The sequence below is a fragment of the Gouania willdenowi genome, chromosome 11 (assembly GCF_900634775.1).
Source record: "Gouania willdenowi chromosome 11, fGouWil2.1, whole genome shotgun sequence".
In the NCBI taxonomy this organism is placed as follows: Eukaryota; Metazoa; Chordata; class Actinopteri; order Blenniiformes; family Gobiesocidae; genus Gouania; species Gouania willdenowi.
The window spans coordinates 3,486,227-3,504,267 of record NC_041054.1 but is presented as its reverse complement, the minus strand read 5'-3'; the positions used below and the strand labels follow the sequence as shown (position 1 = coordinate 3,504,267).

Below are 18,041 nucleotides of genomic sequence, written 5' to 3'. Positions count from 1 at the left end.
TTTATTTTAGTTCTTAATTATCGTAAAGTTACTGTTGCTGGCTCTACTCCTAGCTCCTCCCGGATGACTGAGCTTCTCACCCCGAGGAAACTACGCATTTATACTCACTAAATATTATTATTTTTAAAACATTAGGAAGAAGAAGGCACGTTTTTAAGCTTTTAAATTTGGTAAAACGTCTTTTATATTAAATAAAAGACATGGTTTGTGACGTTTTCGCCTAAAACGTCGCATTTGTGGCGCCAAAACTCGACAGTTGTCAATCATCGGTTCGCGCATGCGCAGTGCGCTGTAAGCGACACTGCCTAAACAACGGACGAAAAAGTGTCCGAACGGACTGAGCCGAGGACGCTGAAACCGAAGCGATAAGTCGCTCATTGTTCCAATGGTGAGGGATGTTTGTGTACTGTGTGTGTGTGTGTCAGTGCTGTGTTGTCTGGAGTTGTGTGTCTTGGGAGTGTGATGCTCTCACGCTGCCAATGGCTGCAGGACCAGGCTAATCTCTGGAGGGGGAAAACTTCAATCAAATCCCCTAGCCGAATCAATTAATCCGTCTCCAGTTTGTTTTATTTAAGTGAAATAAGACGTAAATATCAATGTAACAGTGTGTGTGTGTGTTCAGTTGAAGTGGTTGTGTATGTTGTTTATTTAACACTGTAGCGCTAATGTTGCTGCCGAGATGTACCAGGGTGCAGTCTATGTGCTGCTGTGTTCGCTCTATGATTGTTTCCCTTCACATGAGCTCATCTTAGTCTATTAATAACTAGTTTTGTGTCTTTCGTTGACGAATGTCACAGGTTTGTTTGGTTAGAACTGATAGTAGTGGCTGTAAATACTCTGATCCCGTACTAAACCTTAAGAAGGTAAGTGTCGTGGGTCGTGGCTATTTGCTGGATTCAGATTCAAACCAACGACAACAAACTTGAAATAAACCAATGTTATTGTTAGAGAATGTTTAGCTACACCCGAGGGCCCACAACAATGTGATCATCTAAACATCTGAAACTTATGAGGTGTTTAGTGTTTTAGTAAGTGTGCTGTGGTATCTGCCATCGAGATGTTTACAACACATCATTTCAGTCCCAGATCAGGTCCAGGACCTTGATAAATAACTAGTTTTTGTCCTACACATGCCTGTGATGCTCCTCAGTCCATGGAGGATAAATAGTCTGATTTACTCCCACAGTTAATGATATTTCCCTTTAAAATTAGGTTTTTGGAAGAAATATGAACCAGCCACAAAAAAATAAAAAAAATTAATACAAATATATATATATATATATATATATTTATTTATTTATTTATTTGTTAAAGATGTTTAGGTGCTTTTTTTTCCAGTTTCAAAAGCGTTATTTGTTGAAGTTCTCAAATGTTAAATTGGCCTTAATGGCTTATTTGGTTGTAGTTTGATCTTTTATTTTTTTAAAGAAGACACATTTTTTCAACTGATGCGCTTTCGTGGTCATGTTTTATGAAAAAGTAATTGACATTTTGTCTATTAAAGCTTTGTTAGAATTTCAAAAAAAAAAAATCGTAAATGACAATTCACTGATTCATATATTAAACTTTTTTTTTTTTCATCTTTTATGTTAAAAGGTTTGTGTAAACCTTTTGTGGTTTGATCAAAAAGTGGAGGATGGGAAAATGATTTAGCTTTGTGCTGCAATTCCACCATTAAATTAAGACGAAGGGTATGGTTAACATGAAAATAATAAGTACATTTGAAATAGAAATAAATAACATTTGGGAATTACGATCATATTTCCAAAGGGAATAAGAAGACAATAGACATAATCATCAACATCCACCATCAGATTGGTTGTCATTATAACTCACATCCTTTTCCTAAATATCCTAAATCTTACTTTGATGTATACATTAGCAAATATTATCACAAATATAAAATTACTAACTCTCTTAAACATTTTCTAAGAAAAGCTGTCCCCTTTGAAGATATGTCGAACAGGAAATAAAAAATTGAACAAGGGCAATAATAAAAATTAATTGAGCCCTTCTCATTTTCGAACTCCATCAAGGTATTGATGTAGCCACACACTGAATGTTGTTATCCTAGCTTAAGTTTCTGAGAAAAAGCTGTCCCCTTAAACTCGGACGCACGGACTGACGGAGCTCCAACCTATATCCCTCTTCCACATTTTGTGGTGGGGGATAATAATAATATACAATTAATATTTTTTTCAACAATAACCATGATTTAAAAAAAATCGATTTGGACATTTTTTTTTTGGATCGATATGATAATCGCAGGATGAAATATCACGATATATTGCCGAATCAGTTTTTTTCTTACACCCTTAGCGCACACAGATGTGGATAGTGTCTGGTTGAAACGTGTTCAGGCTTAAAGAGACATGTTATTTATTTTCAAAGACAGTCTGTCCAGTGTGAGTCAGTCCGACTACTGTAGACAACACCCAAACTGTACCATGTCTGTATGTTTTTAATGCTTGCACTAGGTGGTGGTTGATGGTACGTGCTGTTCTGGGTTCCAATCAACAAGAGTTCTAGGGAAAGCAGAGGATACTGAGCTGGAAGAAGGATGCTTTGGATGCATCAGTCAGTAAAGAGAGAATCAATAAATCTGTCCTAATGGCTTTGTTTTATTAACATTTTACTGTTTGGTGGTTCTGAGGACATGACACGTGCATCATTACATTACAATTACGTCTTCGATTATCCATGTTTAATTACGATTATGGTGACTGGCATTTTTTCCAGTTCATACTAGAATTACAATTATTACTTTCCTCCTGTTAGTCAATTATAAATCAGCTGTAAAATACAATAAAATGTTATCTATCATCTACTTCCTTTTTCATCTCTTGTTTTTCTTGTGAGGCTTCCTCATCCATTAAAATATTGGTTTTAATATTTTTGGTGTGGGCGTCTGTGCCTTTTTATCTCTCTCTGTATACCTCTTGATAGCATTGTTTTTTAAAATTTTTATGGTAAAATGATCTTCAAGAGAACTCACAGGTAGTAGGAAAACTTGATAAGAAACATATTTTTATACTTGTTAACTGTCTATGTGTGTGTGATTGACAATTTTTTATATCATTTCCATGCCAATAACAATTACAAAGTCAAGTGTCTGAGCTCAAATAAAATTACAATGGCAACATATATTTTTCAGTTATAATTACAATTATAATCATGTCAAAATTGTATGGAATTATTAATTACGTACCAAAATCAGCTGTAAAATACACTAAAAAACTAATATCTATCATCTTGCTTTTTTCCCCTATCTATTGGTTACCTTGTTAGGCTTCCTAATCAATGAAAATACAGGTTTTTAATATTTTTGTTGTGGGTGCCTGAGCCTTTTTTGTGTCAGTATACCCATAGATTTCATTTTTTTAAAATGGTAAAATGTGGGAAAGCCTAATATGAAACATATTTTAATAAATGTTAACTACATATGTGTAGAATTGGAACATGGTTCCCCAGTTTTAATATTGTTAACTACGTGTGTGCGTGTGTAATTGGCAATTTTCACCAACGTATTTTTTTCAATTATAATTTGGTCATAATTGTAATTCATTATCAATTACGCAATTATAATTACCATTGACCCCAACCCTGGTATAAACTATCCAAAACTTCATGTGTGCTGATTTGTTTTCAGGAAGTGATGCGTGACCTCTTTCCTCAGACCACTTATCTAAAGTTTTGCATAAGCTTTCAAGTTTCAATGGAACGTGTCGGACCTTCAAACCATGGTGGTATTAACACCTCCCTGACACGTTCGTGGGTCTTTGAATGTTCCCTCTGACCCGTTATTATGTCAGTTATATAAACAGCAGACCAGACGTCCTCAGCCATGAGTGAAAGGCCAGCTGAGCTTCTATTGAGGTCCCAGAATGCACCTGTCCCCCCCCCCAAAGCTTTCACTGAATGTAGGTTAGGTGGCTCACAAGGTGTCGCTCTTCCTTAATCCCACATCAGCGCCACACGTGCCTCACCTGCAGGTCCCATGTCGGGGATTAGAGCGACATGTCCCACGTCCTCCATCACTGATAATCATACAGTGATGGTGAGAGGCGGAGGCAATTATCAATGGGGGGGGGCAGAAAGGTGGAGGGAGTCGTACAAAAGCGTCGTGCCCAACGTTTAACAGGTGTCTTTGTGTTTCAGGGTCCCGACTGGCTCTTTAGGTGCAGAGCGTAGGCCAAACGCACAGACATGTCGGGTCGCTCTGCTGCAGAGATGGACGACCTCCAGGAGCTGCCGGTGAGCCCCCCCCCCAAACATGTTCTGATTGATTATTAGAATACATCTATTATTTATCAAGTGCTTAACATATTCATTAGGCAAGGCAAATGTATTTGTATAGCACATTTCATATTACACAAGTCAATTCAATGTGCTTTACATTATCAATACTCAGCTTATAGATCAATAAGAACATTAAAATGAGACCACCTGTCGTAAAAGAAAAAAACGAGAAAAACATTTTAAAATTGAAAAAAAAAAATATTAATTATTTGGCAAATATCAAAGTCAAACAAACAAATAAATAGCCCTCTTTATATTTAAAATCTATTAAAGCATAACTTTCAAACACAAACACATTTTTCTGTGCAGGAATGCAAGTAAATAATTATAATTTGACATTAACCAAGAAATAATAATGTGCTTCACTATTTTCTCGTAATTTTAATTTACACCAAAAAACGTGACGTTTTTTGCCTGATGAAGGGCGTTTAGCCCGAAACGTCATGATTTTTGGTGTAAATTAAAATTGGGAACTAACCACGCAGTTGTGCGGACCTTTTTTTCATTGCATCTTTGGACTTTATTGATCCAGCACACTGCCTCAAAAAAGGAAGTGCATGTTTTTTTTGATTGTGCTACAATGATTTTATTTTTATTTCATTTAAATTGAAAATAACAGTCGTTTTTGAGAAGACAATTGTGTTAAAAATATCTGTATTTATTTTTATATTTGACTAATTGTAGATGTATCTATTATTTAACCAAATATGTTTGACTTTTTCTCAAGTGATTCATTTCACTACAATGGACATTTCTACATATATGTGATAAATTAAGAGAATACAAGGATCAAGTTTTGTATTGCTGATTAAAAAGTTATATAAACAAAACTAGAGCAGTTTAAAATGTAACAAGTGTTCATAAAGTGTTTTTTCCGCAGGCAAAAAAGGCCAAGATTGAACTCGACAGTGGACTGACTAAAGAGTCGAGGTCAGTGATGTTTTTATGTAGTTCTACTGACTGTGTGTGAAACCTTTAGGAAAACTGTGTTGTTGATTAGAAAAGTTTTTAGTATTTAGCGACTGTTGGTGCTTTTTCCAGTAATTTAGACGATGACAGAAGCCCCGCTGCGGTTTTGGCTCCATCAGAGCAGGAAAACACCTATTCCTCTCTGTCTGCACCTCAGCTTGATCAAAGTGAGTTAAAAAAAAAAAAAAAAAATGTCTCCTTGGTGGGAAATGTTTCATGAGTTGACGGTTTGTTCGTTTACAGGTGAGCAGGAGCCGTCGAACACAGAGAGCAGGGCAGCACCTCCAGCCTGTGATGAGACAATCAACCCATACACACATTCAGGTACACACACACACACACACACACACACAAAGCATGGTAGGCTTTTAACAATGCACATACTGTTAGCTGAAAGCTGCTCCGTGAGCTTCACTGCTGTGTTTCTTTGTGTTTTACAGCCGCGGACACAACAGTGACGTCTGAATACGCTCAGCAGGTGTATCAGGGAAACAAGTGAGTTCAATGACAGTTCGGTAGAAAATGTGGTTGAATTGGCATAAACAAGCATGAAATATGGTGAAAAGAGATTAAAAGTTACAATAGAGGGTCAACATGTGTGACATTAGGTGGAAAAGTGGTGGAAAGGGTTTATAAGTGCTGAAAAGTCATACAAATTTGATGAAGTGTCAGAAATGGGAGTAATGCAGCAAAAATGCATTAAAAGGGGCAAAAATATGGCAAGAAAAAGGGATGAAAATAGGTTAAAATTTGGTGAGTTTGATATAGTTGCAGAAATGGGGCCCTCCAACTGCCTGCTGTTGCTGGTGCATCCTGTTAGCATGCTGCTGCTAATGGTGGTTTGTCTCTTCCAGCCCAGCTGTGACATCCTACACTGGCCCAGTGGCCTTCCCTCCTCTCGCCCAGTCCACGGTCTACTCTGCGTTCCCACAGACGGGCCAAACGTTTGGTCTCCCTCCTTTCGGTACGTGTTGTTCCTCTCTGACGTCTCTGCTCACTGAAAACACAGAACAACTCTTTCATTCCTCTGCTTCTCCTGAGCTTTTTGGCGCTTTGGACTCATCGCCTGTGTTTCCTCCACACAAACACACTCGACGCTCACATCTGCACTGAACGATGTGGCTTCTTACTTCACCTTCTCTGCGCCGCCTCTTGCTCTCTCTTCTTCCCCCTCAGGTGCTATGTGGCCAGGCATTAAATCAGAGACAGGGCTGCCTGAGGCGCCCTCTGGTGGCCAGCCTGGGTTTCTCAGCTTCAGCACCGCATATACCTCCACTCAACCTGGCCAGCTGCACTACTCATACCCGAGCCAAGGCAAGCCGCCGCCACCTCCTTCCCCACCCCCGCGCTCTCACACTCCCTCTCTGCAAACGGCAACACACACACACACAAAGACACAAAGTGGCTCAGCACTTCTGCTCTATTCTCAGTAGTTTTTTTAATCCTCACATAAATGTTGTTTTCTCCATCTCTGACTATTTGTTTACATCTCCAGGGTCGAGCTTCACCACATCCAGTGTGTACTCCAACATCCCCTCAGCCACAGCCGTGACCACGGCCTCCACAGCAGTGGCTCAGCAGGTAACCCTGTTAATCAGCACTGTTTAAGTCACAACACATAGGCTACGTTCACACTGCAGGCAAATACGACCCAAATCTGATCTTTTTGACCGTATGCGACTTATATCCAATCTGTTAAAGACAGTCTGAACAGCACATTTTTTCCAAATTCGTACCAGGTCTCTTTCATTCGTGGTCCTAAATCAGATACAGGTCTGATTTTTTTTTTTTTTTTTTTTTCCCCTCTAAATGCAATTTCAGTGTGAACAGCCAAGGCAGATTTGATGCTAGAGCACAGGCTTGAAGCATCCACTGTTAAAGCAGTTCTTTTTCTAGATCCTTAGCTTTGATACATGGATTATGTAAATGGCTCCACTGGGTCTGTTGCGTGCAGTACATACCTGTTTGTGTTCCACGTTCGCTTCTCACCCCGTGTGCTGATCTGTTCTGTTGACATTAACAGTCGATTGTTAATAAAATCAGGCTCACTTCTAAAAGTAATGTAAACATGTCATCTGTTTGAGGGAAAAATGAGGTTTTAACTTGCAGTTTTGGGTCGTGTTCGGATATGAATATCTGAATGTTTGTCGGGGTCGGTTTTGCCCTGTCGTGTTCGCGTCAAAGTTTGAAGGTTCATATCATAACTGGTTTGTTTTTAAAAGCAAATCAGCCCCGCAAAAAGCAACAAAAAAAGCCTTTCTCCTCGTCCTCCTCTGCATCTGTTCATTCTCCTGCTCCACTGCACAAAAACACGAAAATGCGCACGCGGGTCGCTTCAGAGCCGCGAACAGTTTAAAATGGAATCTGATACAGGTCACATTTTAAATGGTACTGTCAACTGCAAAACAAAAAGATCTGAATTTGGTTAAGGTTTACAGTGTGAACGTAGCCATACGTTCACAGTGGATTATTTACTACAGCCTGTAACGAAACCTATTCTGTCTCCCCTCCTAGCGTGCAGCAATGTATGTTAAAATAAAATAAATAATAAAAATAGTTCAAGTTAGAGGGGGAAAGATTGCACGTGGAAAAAAACAAGAAATATAGAAAAAAAGGTAGTGTTGGTAATAAAATATTCAAGTACAAAAAGAGAAACAAGGTTGTAATAGTGTCTCAAGTGACAAAAATTAGGGTGAATTGTTTAAAATTAGTCATAAAAAAAAGTTTCCCATAACTGTTAAATACACATCAAATAAAATACTCATGTTCAGACGCTACTTTGGATTCATATTCATTTATTTGATATTCATTCATTTTCTTTTGAAAACTGTTAAATGTGACGTATTAAACTCATAGATTGTTTTCCTCTTCTCATTCTTCAGGAGTTCACCAGCTTTAACTCCCTCGGACAGACCCAGTTCTCCCAGTACTACGCTCTGCCTACCAGCTACATGCCCGCCGCGCTGCCCAGCGCCGACGAGCACAGCACGGGAGTGGCGGGATATTCAGCGTCTAAGTCTGAGGAGGCGGCTCCAGCCGGACTTCCTCCCCGAGGTGCTTCCTACCGTGGTTTCTGTGCTTTTACATACATCAGGAAGTGTGTTCATGTGATCACATGACTTTACATCACACATTAGAGATTATGATGCTCCAACAATAACTCACAATAAACGTTTATATCAGTGGTTCTCAACCCTTTTAGGATCAGGACCCCATTTTGATATCACACATTTCTGGCAAAATCATTAGTGGCTCAGATATTTTTATACTGTATTTCATTCGAACTAGATTTATATTTGAGGAAGTTAAAGTATAGAATACAGTTTATTAAAATTGTGTGATGTTTTAATTTTATAAACAACTTCATAATAATAAGAATTAAACAATTTAAAAAAATTGTACATGTAATATATATATATATATAATCAGTAAATAATTTTACTTTGAGGCATTTTGTGTATTTTTGTGGCCATTTCATACATTTTTCTTTTATTTTTGTGTATTTCTACACATTTTGTGCAACTTTCGGTTAATTTTGTGTATTTCTATTTTCATTTTATATTTTTTTGTTATCTTTTTCCATATTGTTGTATGTTTCTTTAAATCAGTCTGTGTATTTTTGTTGTCATTTCATACATTACTCTAGTTTTTTATATTTTTAGTTATTTTTCTAGTTATTTTTGTGTAATTTTATGGTTTTTTTTTTTTAGTCTTTTAGTGTATTTTTGTTGTCATTTTGTGAATTTCTCCTGTTATTTTTGTAACTTTTTTTTTTTATATATATATTTTTGTGTTTCTTTTAATCATTTTGTTCGTTTGCTTTGGGGGCCATTAACATTAACTAAGGTCAAGTGTTTTGTTTTAAGTATAGTGTTTTTGTATCACTTGTGATCAGTTTGATTGTTTCCTGTGATCACTTAACGATCGCTGCGTCCTACGTTTAGATGCGTCCCCCCCTGAGAGCCTCCCAGCCGGCGCCGCCCTCCCTCAGGGCGTCAAGGATCAGGATGAGGTCGGACGCAGGAACTCGGTGGGAAAATCTAAAGGAAAGGCCAAGAAGTCTGAAAGCTCAACACCTGCTGACAGCGACCTGGAGGTGAGCAGCACCTAGACCAGTAAACCTGGTTCTTTAGTTTATACACACGCCTGCTCTGATTGGCTCTTCTTAACGAGTCACTTTTGCTTCTCAAACTCTGAAAAGGGACTCGAATAAAAATCAGATTTCAAGATAGATTAGAAATAAGTATTTAAGATTAGATTAAACTTTTTAAGAAATTTATTTTTTTATTTTCCTGAGGGGAAAAAATTACATGTATAAATAATGATACATAATATATAATATTTTAAGGAGAGGATATGTTTCACTCACTATTTAGTAAATACTTACAGTACTTTGTGATTTTATCTGCGAAAAGTGCTTTATAAATAAATTACTTACTTACTTACTAAACAACCTTTACATGCTGCTATTTAATGGTATGAGTTGTTTTTTTTAGCGTATCTTTCTGTGGGACCTTGATGAGACCATCATTATTTTCCACTCACTGCTCACTGGCTCCTACGCACAGAAGTTTGGAAAGGTCTGTTAAACCTTTAAAAGCTGAGGAACTGAAGATACATGAGTCAGTGTGTAATGTGTGTGTGTGTATGTGTGTGTTCAGGAGCCAGCGACGGTGCTCAACCTGGGTCTGCAGATGGAGGAGCTGATCTTTGAACTGGCCGACACTCACCTGTTCTTCAACGACTTGGAGGTAGGAGCCACTTCACTTCTTATCTCAGTTTTTTTGGTGTTTCCCACTTTGAACAAAGGTGAACTTTCAAGCCCCACCTGCCCCCATTGCCCCCCAAATAATCCTGACACATTTTCAAATTTATTGAGCTAACAGGGAATCATATTTCATAATTAATCAAAAATCAAAAACTAAATTAAACTAATGATCTGCAGAAAAAACTCTATTTAACTTTGCAGTAGTCAAAAATATAGGAAATAATGAAACATTGTTTGCAATTTCTGCCAAAAATGCTTAAGAAGACAAAAAAGGAAATTCAGAGCACTTCTGAAACAAACTAACAGGGGAACAAGTAACATTATGATTTATAATGCAAGTAACATGTTTCATAAATAAATCAAAACTCAAAAACAAATTACCTGCATAAAAAACAAATGCAAGACTACAGAAAATAAAGAAACTGTTTGCAATCTGGGACAAAAAGCTAAAAAAAATAATATATTAAATACACTATTGAAAGTTTGATTATTGTTCTGCTCCATGTGAAGTACATGCCGATGTAAATAATACATTTTGAATTTTAGTTCCATGTTACATTTTGTTCATGGTCCATATCTAATGCAGTCTAATAATTTAAAATCTTTTAATTTCTGCTACATTTTTAGGCTTCACATTATTACTATATTTGTGTGTCGGCATTTTGTTTAGTCTTAATGATCTTCATTGTCAATAGGAATTGGCATGAATATTAAATTTCCTCCTGTTTGTGGGGAGCTACACACAGTTTGAGAAGCACTGAGTTATCCTACAGTTTGGAAAAGTTTGAAGGAGCCAGATCTTTGAAAGATTTGTTGGATGTTTGCTGGAAGTGTGAATGAAAGCAAGAGTTTCACCTTCTCTTCTCTTTAAAGGAGTGTGACCAAGTCCACGTGGAGGATGTGGCCTCAGATGACAACGGACAGGACCTGAGGTGTGTGTGAGAACCCCATTTTCTATTCCTATTTAATTTCAATTTCTAATTTCCTACAGAGATTGATGTATTTGACTCAGTTTTCACTTTAAAGCCAATCCGTTGTGCTTTTCTCTCCCAGCATCAGCCTCCAGCTCAGGCCATGTAGTTTTTAACAAGCTTCTTCTTTCAGTAACTATAACTTCCCTGCGGACGGCTTCAACGGTCCCAGCAGCGGAGCAGCGTCCGGAGCCTCCACCGGAGTTCAGGGAGGAGTTGAGTGGATGCGTAAGCTGGCCTTTCGCTACCGTCGACTAAAAGAGATTTACAGCAGCTACAAGAGCAATGTTGGAGGTGAGTGTGTGTGTGTGAGTGTGTGACCGTTAGAAAGCCTCAACTCAATAAACTCAAGGCAAGGCAAACATATTTGTATAGTGCATTACATACACAAGGCAAATAAATGTGCTTTACATGATTCATTTAACACTTAAAAAAATCAATAAGAACATATTCAGCAGTAAAAACATTAAAACTAGCAGTAAAAACTTTAAATGAACAATAATATGATTAAAAATCTCCCTTTCATTCGTACGTAGAAAAAGAGCTGTTTTTGTGATGGTTTTGATCTGACTGCTGAATTACAGATCTGAGTCAATCAGAACACCAAGGTTTGGGACTTGGTGTTTAGATTTTAAACATGCAGACTCAAGATACTCGCTGACAACAGTCCTCTTTTCCCTGTTACCAAAAACTATCACCTCCATCTTGTCATGATTTAGTTGAAGGAAGTTTTCACTAATCCAGTAGTTTACCCTTTCTAAGCAGTCACACAGCACCTCTATGGGACCATAATCATCTGGATTCAGTGATAGAAATAGTTGTGTTGTCTGCGTAGCTCTGATAACCAACCTTACAGTTTTGTAGAATTTGTCCTAAAGGAAGCATATAAAGGAGAAACAGAAAGGGTCCAAGAACAGAGCCCTGAGGAACCCTACAGGACATTAAGGGTTTTTAGAAAATAAACCAGAGGAATAAAACCAGACTGAAAACTCAATTTAAAGACACTGAAGGAAACACATTTTTGTAAAGGAAGGAATGAACAGAAATAACTATTTAATCGTTTCGCTCTAATTTGATGTCCTCAGTCTGCATTTCTAACCTTTAACTCTGTGTCTGTGTGTGTTTTAGGCCTGTTGAGTCCCATGAAGAGAGATCTGCTTGTCAGGCTTCAGTCGGAGATTGAGATAGTCACAGACGCCTGGCTCAACACCGCGCTGAAGTCTCTGCTGCTCATCCAGTCCAGGTTTCTACTTTTCATTGTCTTTAATATTGAACCGATCATCTTTTAACCCTGTTTGTGGTGAACGTTATAGAAATTGAGACGGTGATATTGTAGCATGACAGTTGTCTTGGTTCTGATGCTTTGATACAGTTTGTCATTAAAGCAGTCTCATGGGTTTTGATGTTTTCAGTGATTTTTTTTTTTTTTTTTTGGTTAAATACTGATGTAGAGAAAAATATTTTATGCAATAAGTTCTAAAACATTCAACTGTGTTAAATATGTGTTTTTAAAAGTTGATTATGACCCGATTCCGAGTCTGAACTCAACATAAACATCAACATTCATCATCAAAAAAGGCTTTTAGGTTAAACAAGGGTCTTATTCTTTTATTATTTAAATATAAAATGTAATTTTTCTTTTAATTTTTTACATTAAAATATTTATTTAAAACTGTACCACCTATTTAGAATGTTTAAGACATTTAAAGAGCTTTTTAATAATTAGTTTATGAAACGTATAATGTGTCTTTCAAAATTAAATTTTTTAAGAACTGTTATTTTCCTGAGGGGAAAAACATTGCATATAATTATCATTTTTGCTATTATTTTCAAAAGGAGAGGATATGTTTTACTCATTATTTAGTTAATACTTAATGAGAGAATGTTCACTGCATTTAATGATTGCATTTATACAATAACTTAATAACTCTCGCTAGAAAATAAATCTGCATTTTTAAAATGTAATAATACATTTTTATTTTACATGGAAGACAAAGCTTTATATATATATATATATATATATATATATATATATATATATATATAATATATACACACACACACACAGGTGTGTATGTATATATATATAATAGGCAGCCAAAGATACTGAAGGCAGCAGCACATTGTTTCATGGAGTAAGCACTTGTTTTGGTTGAAATGGGACATATTTAAAAGAAGAAACAATTAGAAAGCATTACTCAGTGTGTGTGTGTGTGTCTTCTGCAGGGGAAAGTGCATTAACGTGTTGGTCACCACCACTCAGCTGGTTCCCGCTCTGGCCAAAGTGTTACTTTACGGCCTCGGTGACGTCTTCCCCATCGAGAACATCTACAGCGCCACAAAGATTGGTGCGTTCAACACCAATGCTTCCTCTGTGCTGCTTTTTATAGGAAACATGTGACTGAATCTGTGTGTGTGTGTGTGTGTGCACAGGAAAAGAGAGCTGCTTCGAGAGGATCGTCTCCCGCTTCGGCAAAAAAGTGACCTACGTGGTGATCGGCGACGGTCGTGATGAGGAGTTTGCAGCCAAACAGGTGACATTTGGACTTCTTCCTCACACAGTTATGGGTTTACATCAGTGGTTGTCACCTGAGTCCATTGCCGCCCACAAATAATCCTGACTAATAACACATTTTTAAATTTAAATTTTTAAACAGGAAAAAAGTAACATCATATTTCATAATAAATCTCAAACTAATCACCGGCAAGTGTAATAGAAAACAAAAAAGAAAATGAAATGAACATATAGTAACATATTCAATAAATAATCAAAACTCAAAAATGAAATTAATCACCTGCATAAAAAACAAATGTATAAGTGCAGCAGTCAAAAAAACAGGAAATATTATACATCTATGTATTTAATTCTATTTTTTCTTCAATTAGAATTAAATTACTATACAATGTCCAGCATCTTTTCCAATTACGATTGAATTTAAATTATTCTTTTTATCCTCAGAAAGTCAATTAGAATTACATTCTCAATTACAATTAATTACTATTACTGAGCCTGAAATAAATAACCCAATAAAAGTTAACCTTCCTCTTGTGTAAGCTTCCTGTTAGCATCTTTTATGATATCGGCTGTAAAATACATTAAACACAAATATCTATCATCTAATTACTTTCCTATCTATTGGTTACCTTGTTAGGCTTCATAATCAATTCAAATATAGGTTTTAATTTTAATATTTTTGGTGTGGGCGTCTGGGATTTTCTTGTCAGTTTTGAAATTGCAGTTATAATTACGCTATAATGGTAATTAATTCTCAATTATGTATGTGATTATAGTTGACCCCAACCCTGCCCTCTACTGACTGAACCCTATCACTGATTTTAACTCTAGTGTCTGAAGCATTGTTTGCTCTCTGTCTCTGTGCAGCACAACATGCCTTTTTGGCGGATCTCCACCCACGGGGACCTCGTGTCTCTTCACCAAGCGCTTGAACTGGACTTCTTGTAACGTAGACGCTCCGATGGGGGGGAAAAAAACAACCAAAGGGAAAATGCAAATCCTCCACATTTATCGTGTTTGATACACCGTCATCATCGTCTGACGGTCGGAGCTCTTTGGACTTTGAGAGACACAAGCTGGTTCTCCTTTGTCGCTCCCTCCTCGACGGCAGCTAACGTCACCCCCGGCACTGATTTGGAGACAGAAGGGAATGATTCCTTTGATTGAAAACTGCCTTTTCCTTGCGTTCCCTTTACGAGCTGCTTTAGCTTTATATCAGTGACTCAGTGAGAGCACAGCCGTCCAAAAAAAACCCACTTCTCTCTTTCTTGTCATGTAGCAAAGCTGCTCTCAAACAGAAAGGTACGACCTCTGACCTCTCCACTGTGTGATCCCAGTCCTTTTTCTTTAAAACGCGTGACTGAACGTGCACTAAAACATCCACAAGAGGAGAGGAACTTTCCAGAAGAATGGAGGCTTTTTTTTTTCTCAGTACGTTTCTTGCCTCAGCAACAAGTCGTAGAACCACAGAAGATCTTTAATTTTACTCTTTCAGTAAAGACAAAGCAGCTCAGCCTCCAATATTTCACTTTAAACTGTTGAAACTCCACATTCATCTTCACATCTACCATCTTTTTTTCCTTTTATTTGGCTGTTAATCCTTCTTATCCATTCATAATGAACTCTGTCCTAAAGCACAAAAGTATCTCTCAGCATTTAATCTAAAAACTCTGCTGACAAAGACCACAGTTCAGATGAGAGGGCTCGTCTTTTCAGTGAAGCTTTATTTATGGTACGACTGATGTGCGTTCCTGGTCCTGGAGACTCTCTAATGGTGACGCTTTGAATTGTTCTCCTAAGCTTCTAGCTCCTCCTCCTTTCTCAATTTGAGGCTCTGCTATTAAGTTAAGTTTTTCCCTGAATGGTGACGTTGTCCCCACACAGTAAAGTGTCCTTTAATCGAGCGTGAGCAGAGTGTGCGATTCCAGCGGGATGGAGACATAAAACGGCTTTTTCTGAAAAAGGTTTGGATGAAGACTCAAACATTCACTGAAATACGCCACAATACACACGGTAAAATCTGAAAAGTGATGAATGAATGAGGTGAAGTTGCTCTTCTTCACACGTTACAAACCAGGCTCCTCAACGTAAACGAATCATCCCGACTGTGCAATACGTTATTGAACTTCTCCGGCTGTGGACGACTGAACATTACTGAGCCTGGAGACGCAGCTCCGTCGTTAGGAATGTGAGCTCTGTGTTGTTAGTGAGTGTGTGTGTGTGTGTCCGTCTATATTTATATCGTGCCTTTAACCCTCTCGTATGCATAATCTCAAAGGGAGATTTAGAAATATTACAACCAACCAGGGAGCTGGATTGATTTTAACCCCTCCTACTTAATTTGCATTAGGTCTACTAGTACTATACTAGGATTCACTAGTAATACTAGTAAATGCAAAACATTTACTAGTAGTACTAGTACATTGTATTTAGTCCACTAGTAGTACTAGTACACTGTATTTAGTCCACTAGTAGTACTAGTACACTGTATTTAGTCCACTAGTAGTACTAGTATACTTTATTTAGTCAACTAGTAGTAGTACTACATTGTATTTAGTCCACAAGCAGTAATAGTGCACTATATTTAGTCCACTAGTAGTACTAGTACACTGTATTTAGTCCACTAGTAGTAGTACTAGATTGTATTTAGTCCACAAGTAGTAATAGTGCACTATATTTAGTCCACTAGTAGTACTAGTATACTTTATTTAGTCAACTAGTAGTACGAGTATACTGTATTTAGTCCACTAGTAGTAGTACTACATTGTATTTAGTCCACAAGTAGTAATAGTACTTATATTTAGTCAGCTAGTAGTACTAGTATACTGTATTTAGTCCACTAGTAGTACTATAAAAAAGCAAAATATTCACTAGTAGTACTAGTATATTGTATTTAGTTCACTAGTAGTAATAGTATACTGTATTTAGTCCACTTGTAGTACTAGTACATTGCATTTAGTTTACTAGTAGTACTACTGCATTGTATTTAGTCCACTAGTAGTAATAGTGCACTATATTTAGTCAAGTAGTAGTACTAGTATACTGTATTTAGTTCACTAGTAGTACTATAAAAAGCTAAATAAATACTTGTAGTGCTATTATTTAGTCCACTAGTACCGGTAGTAGTAGTACTAGTTGACCTAATGCAAATTAAGTAGGAGGGATTATAAATAATCCAGCTCCCTGATTGGTTGTAATGTTTTGGAAGCCTTTTTTATTTTCTCGTTTGATTCATGTATCGCTGCATCGTGGTATAATCCAAAGTGTTATTTTGTTTTGTTTTTTTGTTCTGCACTGTAAGTCAGATCTCAGTGTTTGACGATGAAAAAGCAGAGTTTGTGTTTATTTTATGGAAATCTGAATTCACGCCTGCTCTACGTGGGATGCTGTGAAGAAGCGCTTTGCTTTGCTCAGACAATCACGGCTTCATTTTCTTCTTCTTCAGCTGCTGGAATGTTTCCTCGCTCCGCCTGCATGTGGAGTCTGTCTGGAAGTGTAACATGGTATAATAACCAGCTTCAACAGTCTGTAAACTCCTTGTGTTTATTTCTACAGCCAAATATTGTTGCTGATGGTTGTTTTTGTTTTGTTTTTTCTATATATTTTTTTAAAACGGTGTTTCATCTCATTTTTACAGACGTGAGTACAGCGCTGTCCTGCTAATTTAAGTACGACTGTGAGGTTTTCCTGTGTAATCCAAACAATTCAATACTGTAAAAGGTGTCCCAGACTCCACTTTGTGTTTATGTCGTTTCTTTCAGAATGTTAAACGCTGCTGGAGACTAATATGTTTTTATCAGAAAAAGGAAGTGTTTGCCTCGTAGATCAATAAATGGAAAAACCATTTGCTTGAGAGAGAAAAAATAAATCGTTTAGCATCTTTTATCAATCATGGATCAAACAAAGTAGATAATCAGTAATCAGGCAAAAGTCGTGACTTTTTTCATTCAAAAAATGTGATTTAGACTTAATTTTTTTTGCCAGCAACGCCATCTAGTGGGTAAAATGTGAATTTTATTTTAAACTGTTTATTTCTAGGGCTGAGAGATATGGACCAAAATTCACATCTCATAATGACAATATAAATCACGATATTTTTTAACTCAAAGTCTTAACAAAAAGACAATCCTGAGCTACATTTGCTAATTCACATTTATTAAAACGGCTGCACAATATGTGACACTTAAGTCATTTTCTCCTGTAAGGGACAGCACGTGTGAGTGAGATCTGGTGTGTGTTGATCATTCACGTGCTGCGATTCCTAAAACAAGTGTTTTAATATAACATAAGATAGAAAATGAAAATATATAGTTATAGGCGATATTGTAATTTTATATATCACCAAAAGAGAAAACTATTGCCCAGCCCTACTCTGTATTGAAGATTAGCTGAGCTTTAATTCTTAGCACTTACTTTACCGTAGATTTTAAACGGAGAAAGGGCTCAGATGCCCAAACCAAGAACATTAATACCAACATTTTCATAGCTAAGGAAGCCAAGAGATGAAAAACAAATATTA

General features: G+C 37.0%; 1 protein-coding gene across 1 annotated transcript; it reads left to right on the top strand.

Moving 5' to 3' along the window:
• The first annotated feature begins 260 nt into the window (after positions 1-260).
• eya3 (EYA transcriptional coactivator and phosphatase 3) lies at positions 261-17,257 on the top strand. Its single transcript, XM_028460959.1, has 19 exons — positions 261-388; positions 4,159-4,254; positions 5,180-5,229; positions 5,341-5,435; positions 5,512-5,592; positions 5,709-5,763; positions 6,123-6,232; positions 6,445-6,582; positions 6,764-6,849; positions 8,151-8,322; positions 9,213-9,364; positions 9,765-9,848; positions 9,930-10,019; positions 10,910-10,968; positions 11,141-11,301; positions 12,136-12,250; positions 13,234-13,355; positions 13,441-13,541; positions 14,390-17,257. The coding sequence occupies exons 2-19, from the start codon at positions 4,207-4,209 to the stop codon at positions 14,468-14,470; spliced, it is 1,800 nt and encodes a 599-aa protein (XP_028316760.1). The 5' UTR covers positions 261-388; positions 4,159-4,206; the 3' UTR covers positions 14,471-17,257.
• Positions 17,258-18,041: the final 784 nt, after the last annotated feature.

What these genes read in the sequence shown, in the direction of transcription:
- eya3 (XM_028460959.1), top strand. Translation starts at nt 4,207, where the DNA reads ATGTCGGGTCGCTCTGCTGCAGAGATGGACGACCTCCAGGAGCTGCCG. An exon ending in CAACCCATACACACATTCAG is followed by an intron (nt 5,593 to 5,708) that starts GTACACACACAC and finishes TGTGTTTTACAG; the next exon opens with CCGCGGACACAACAGTGACG. An exon ending in CTACAGCGCCACAAAGATTG is followed by an intron (nt 13,356 to 13,440) that starts GTGCGTTCAACA and finishes GTGTGTGCACAG; the next exon opens with GAAAAGAGAGCTGCTTCGAG.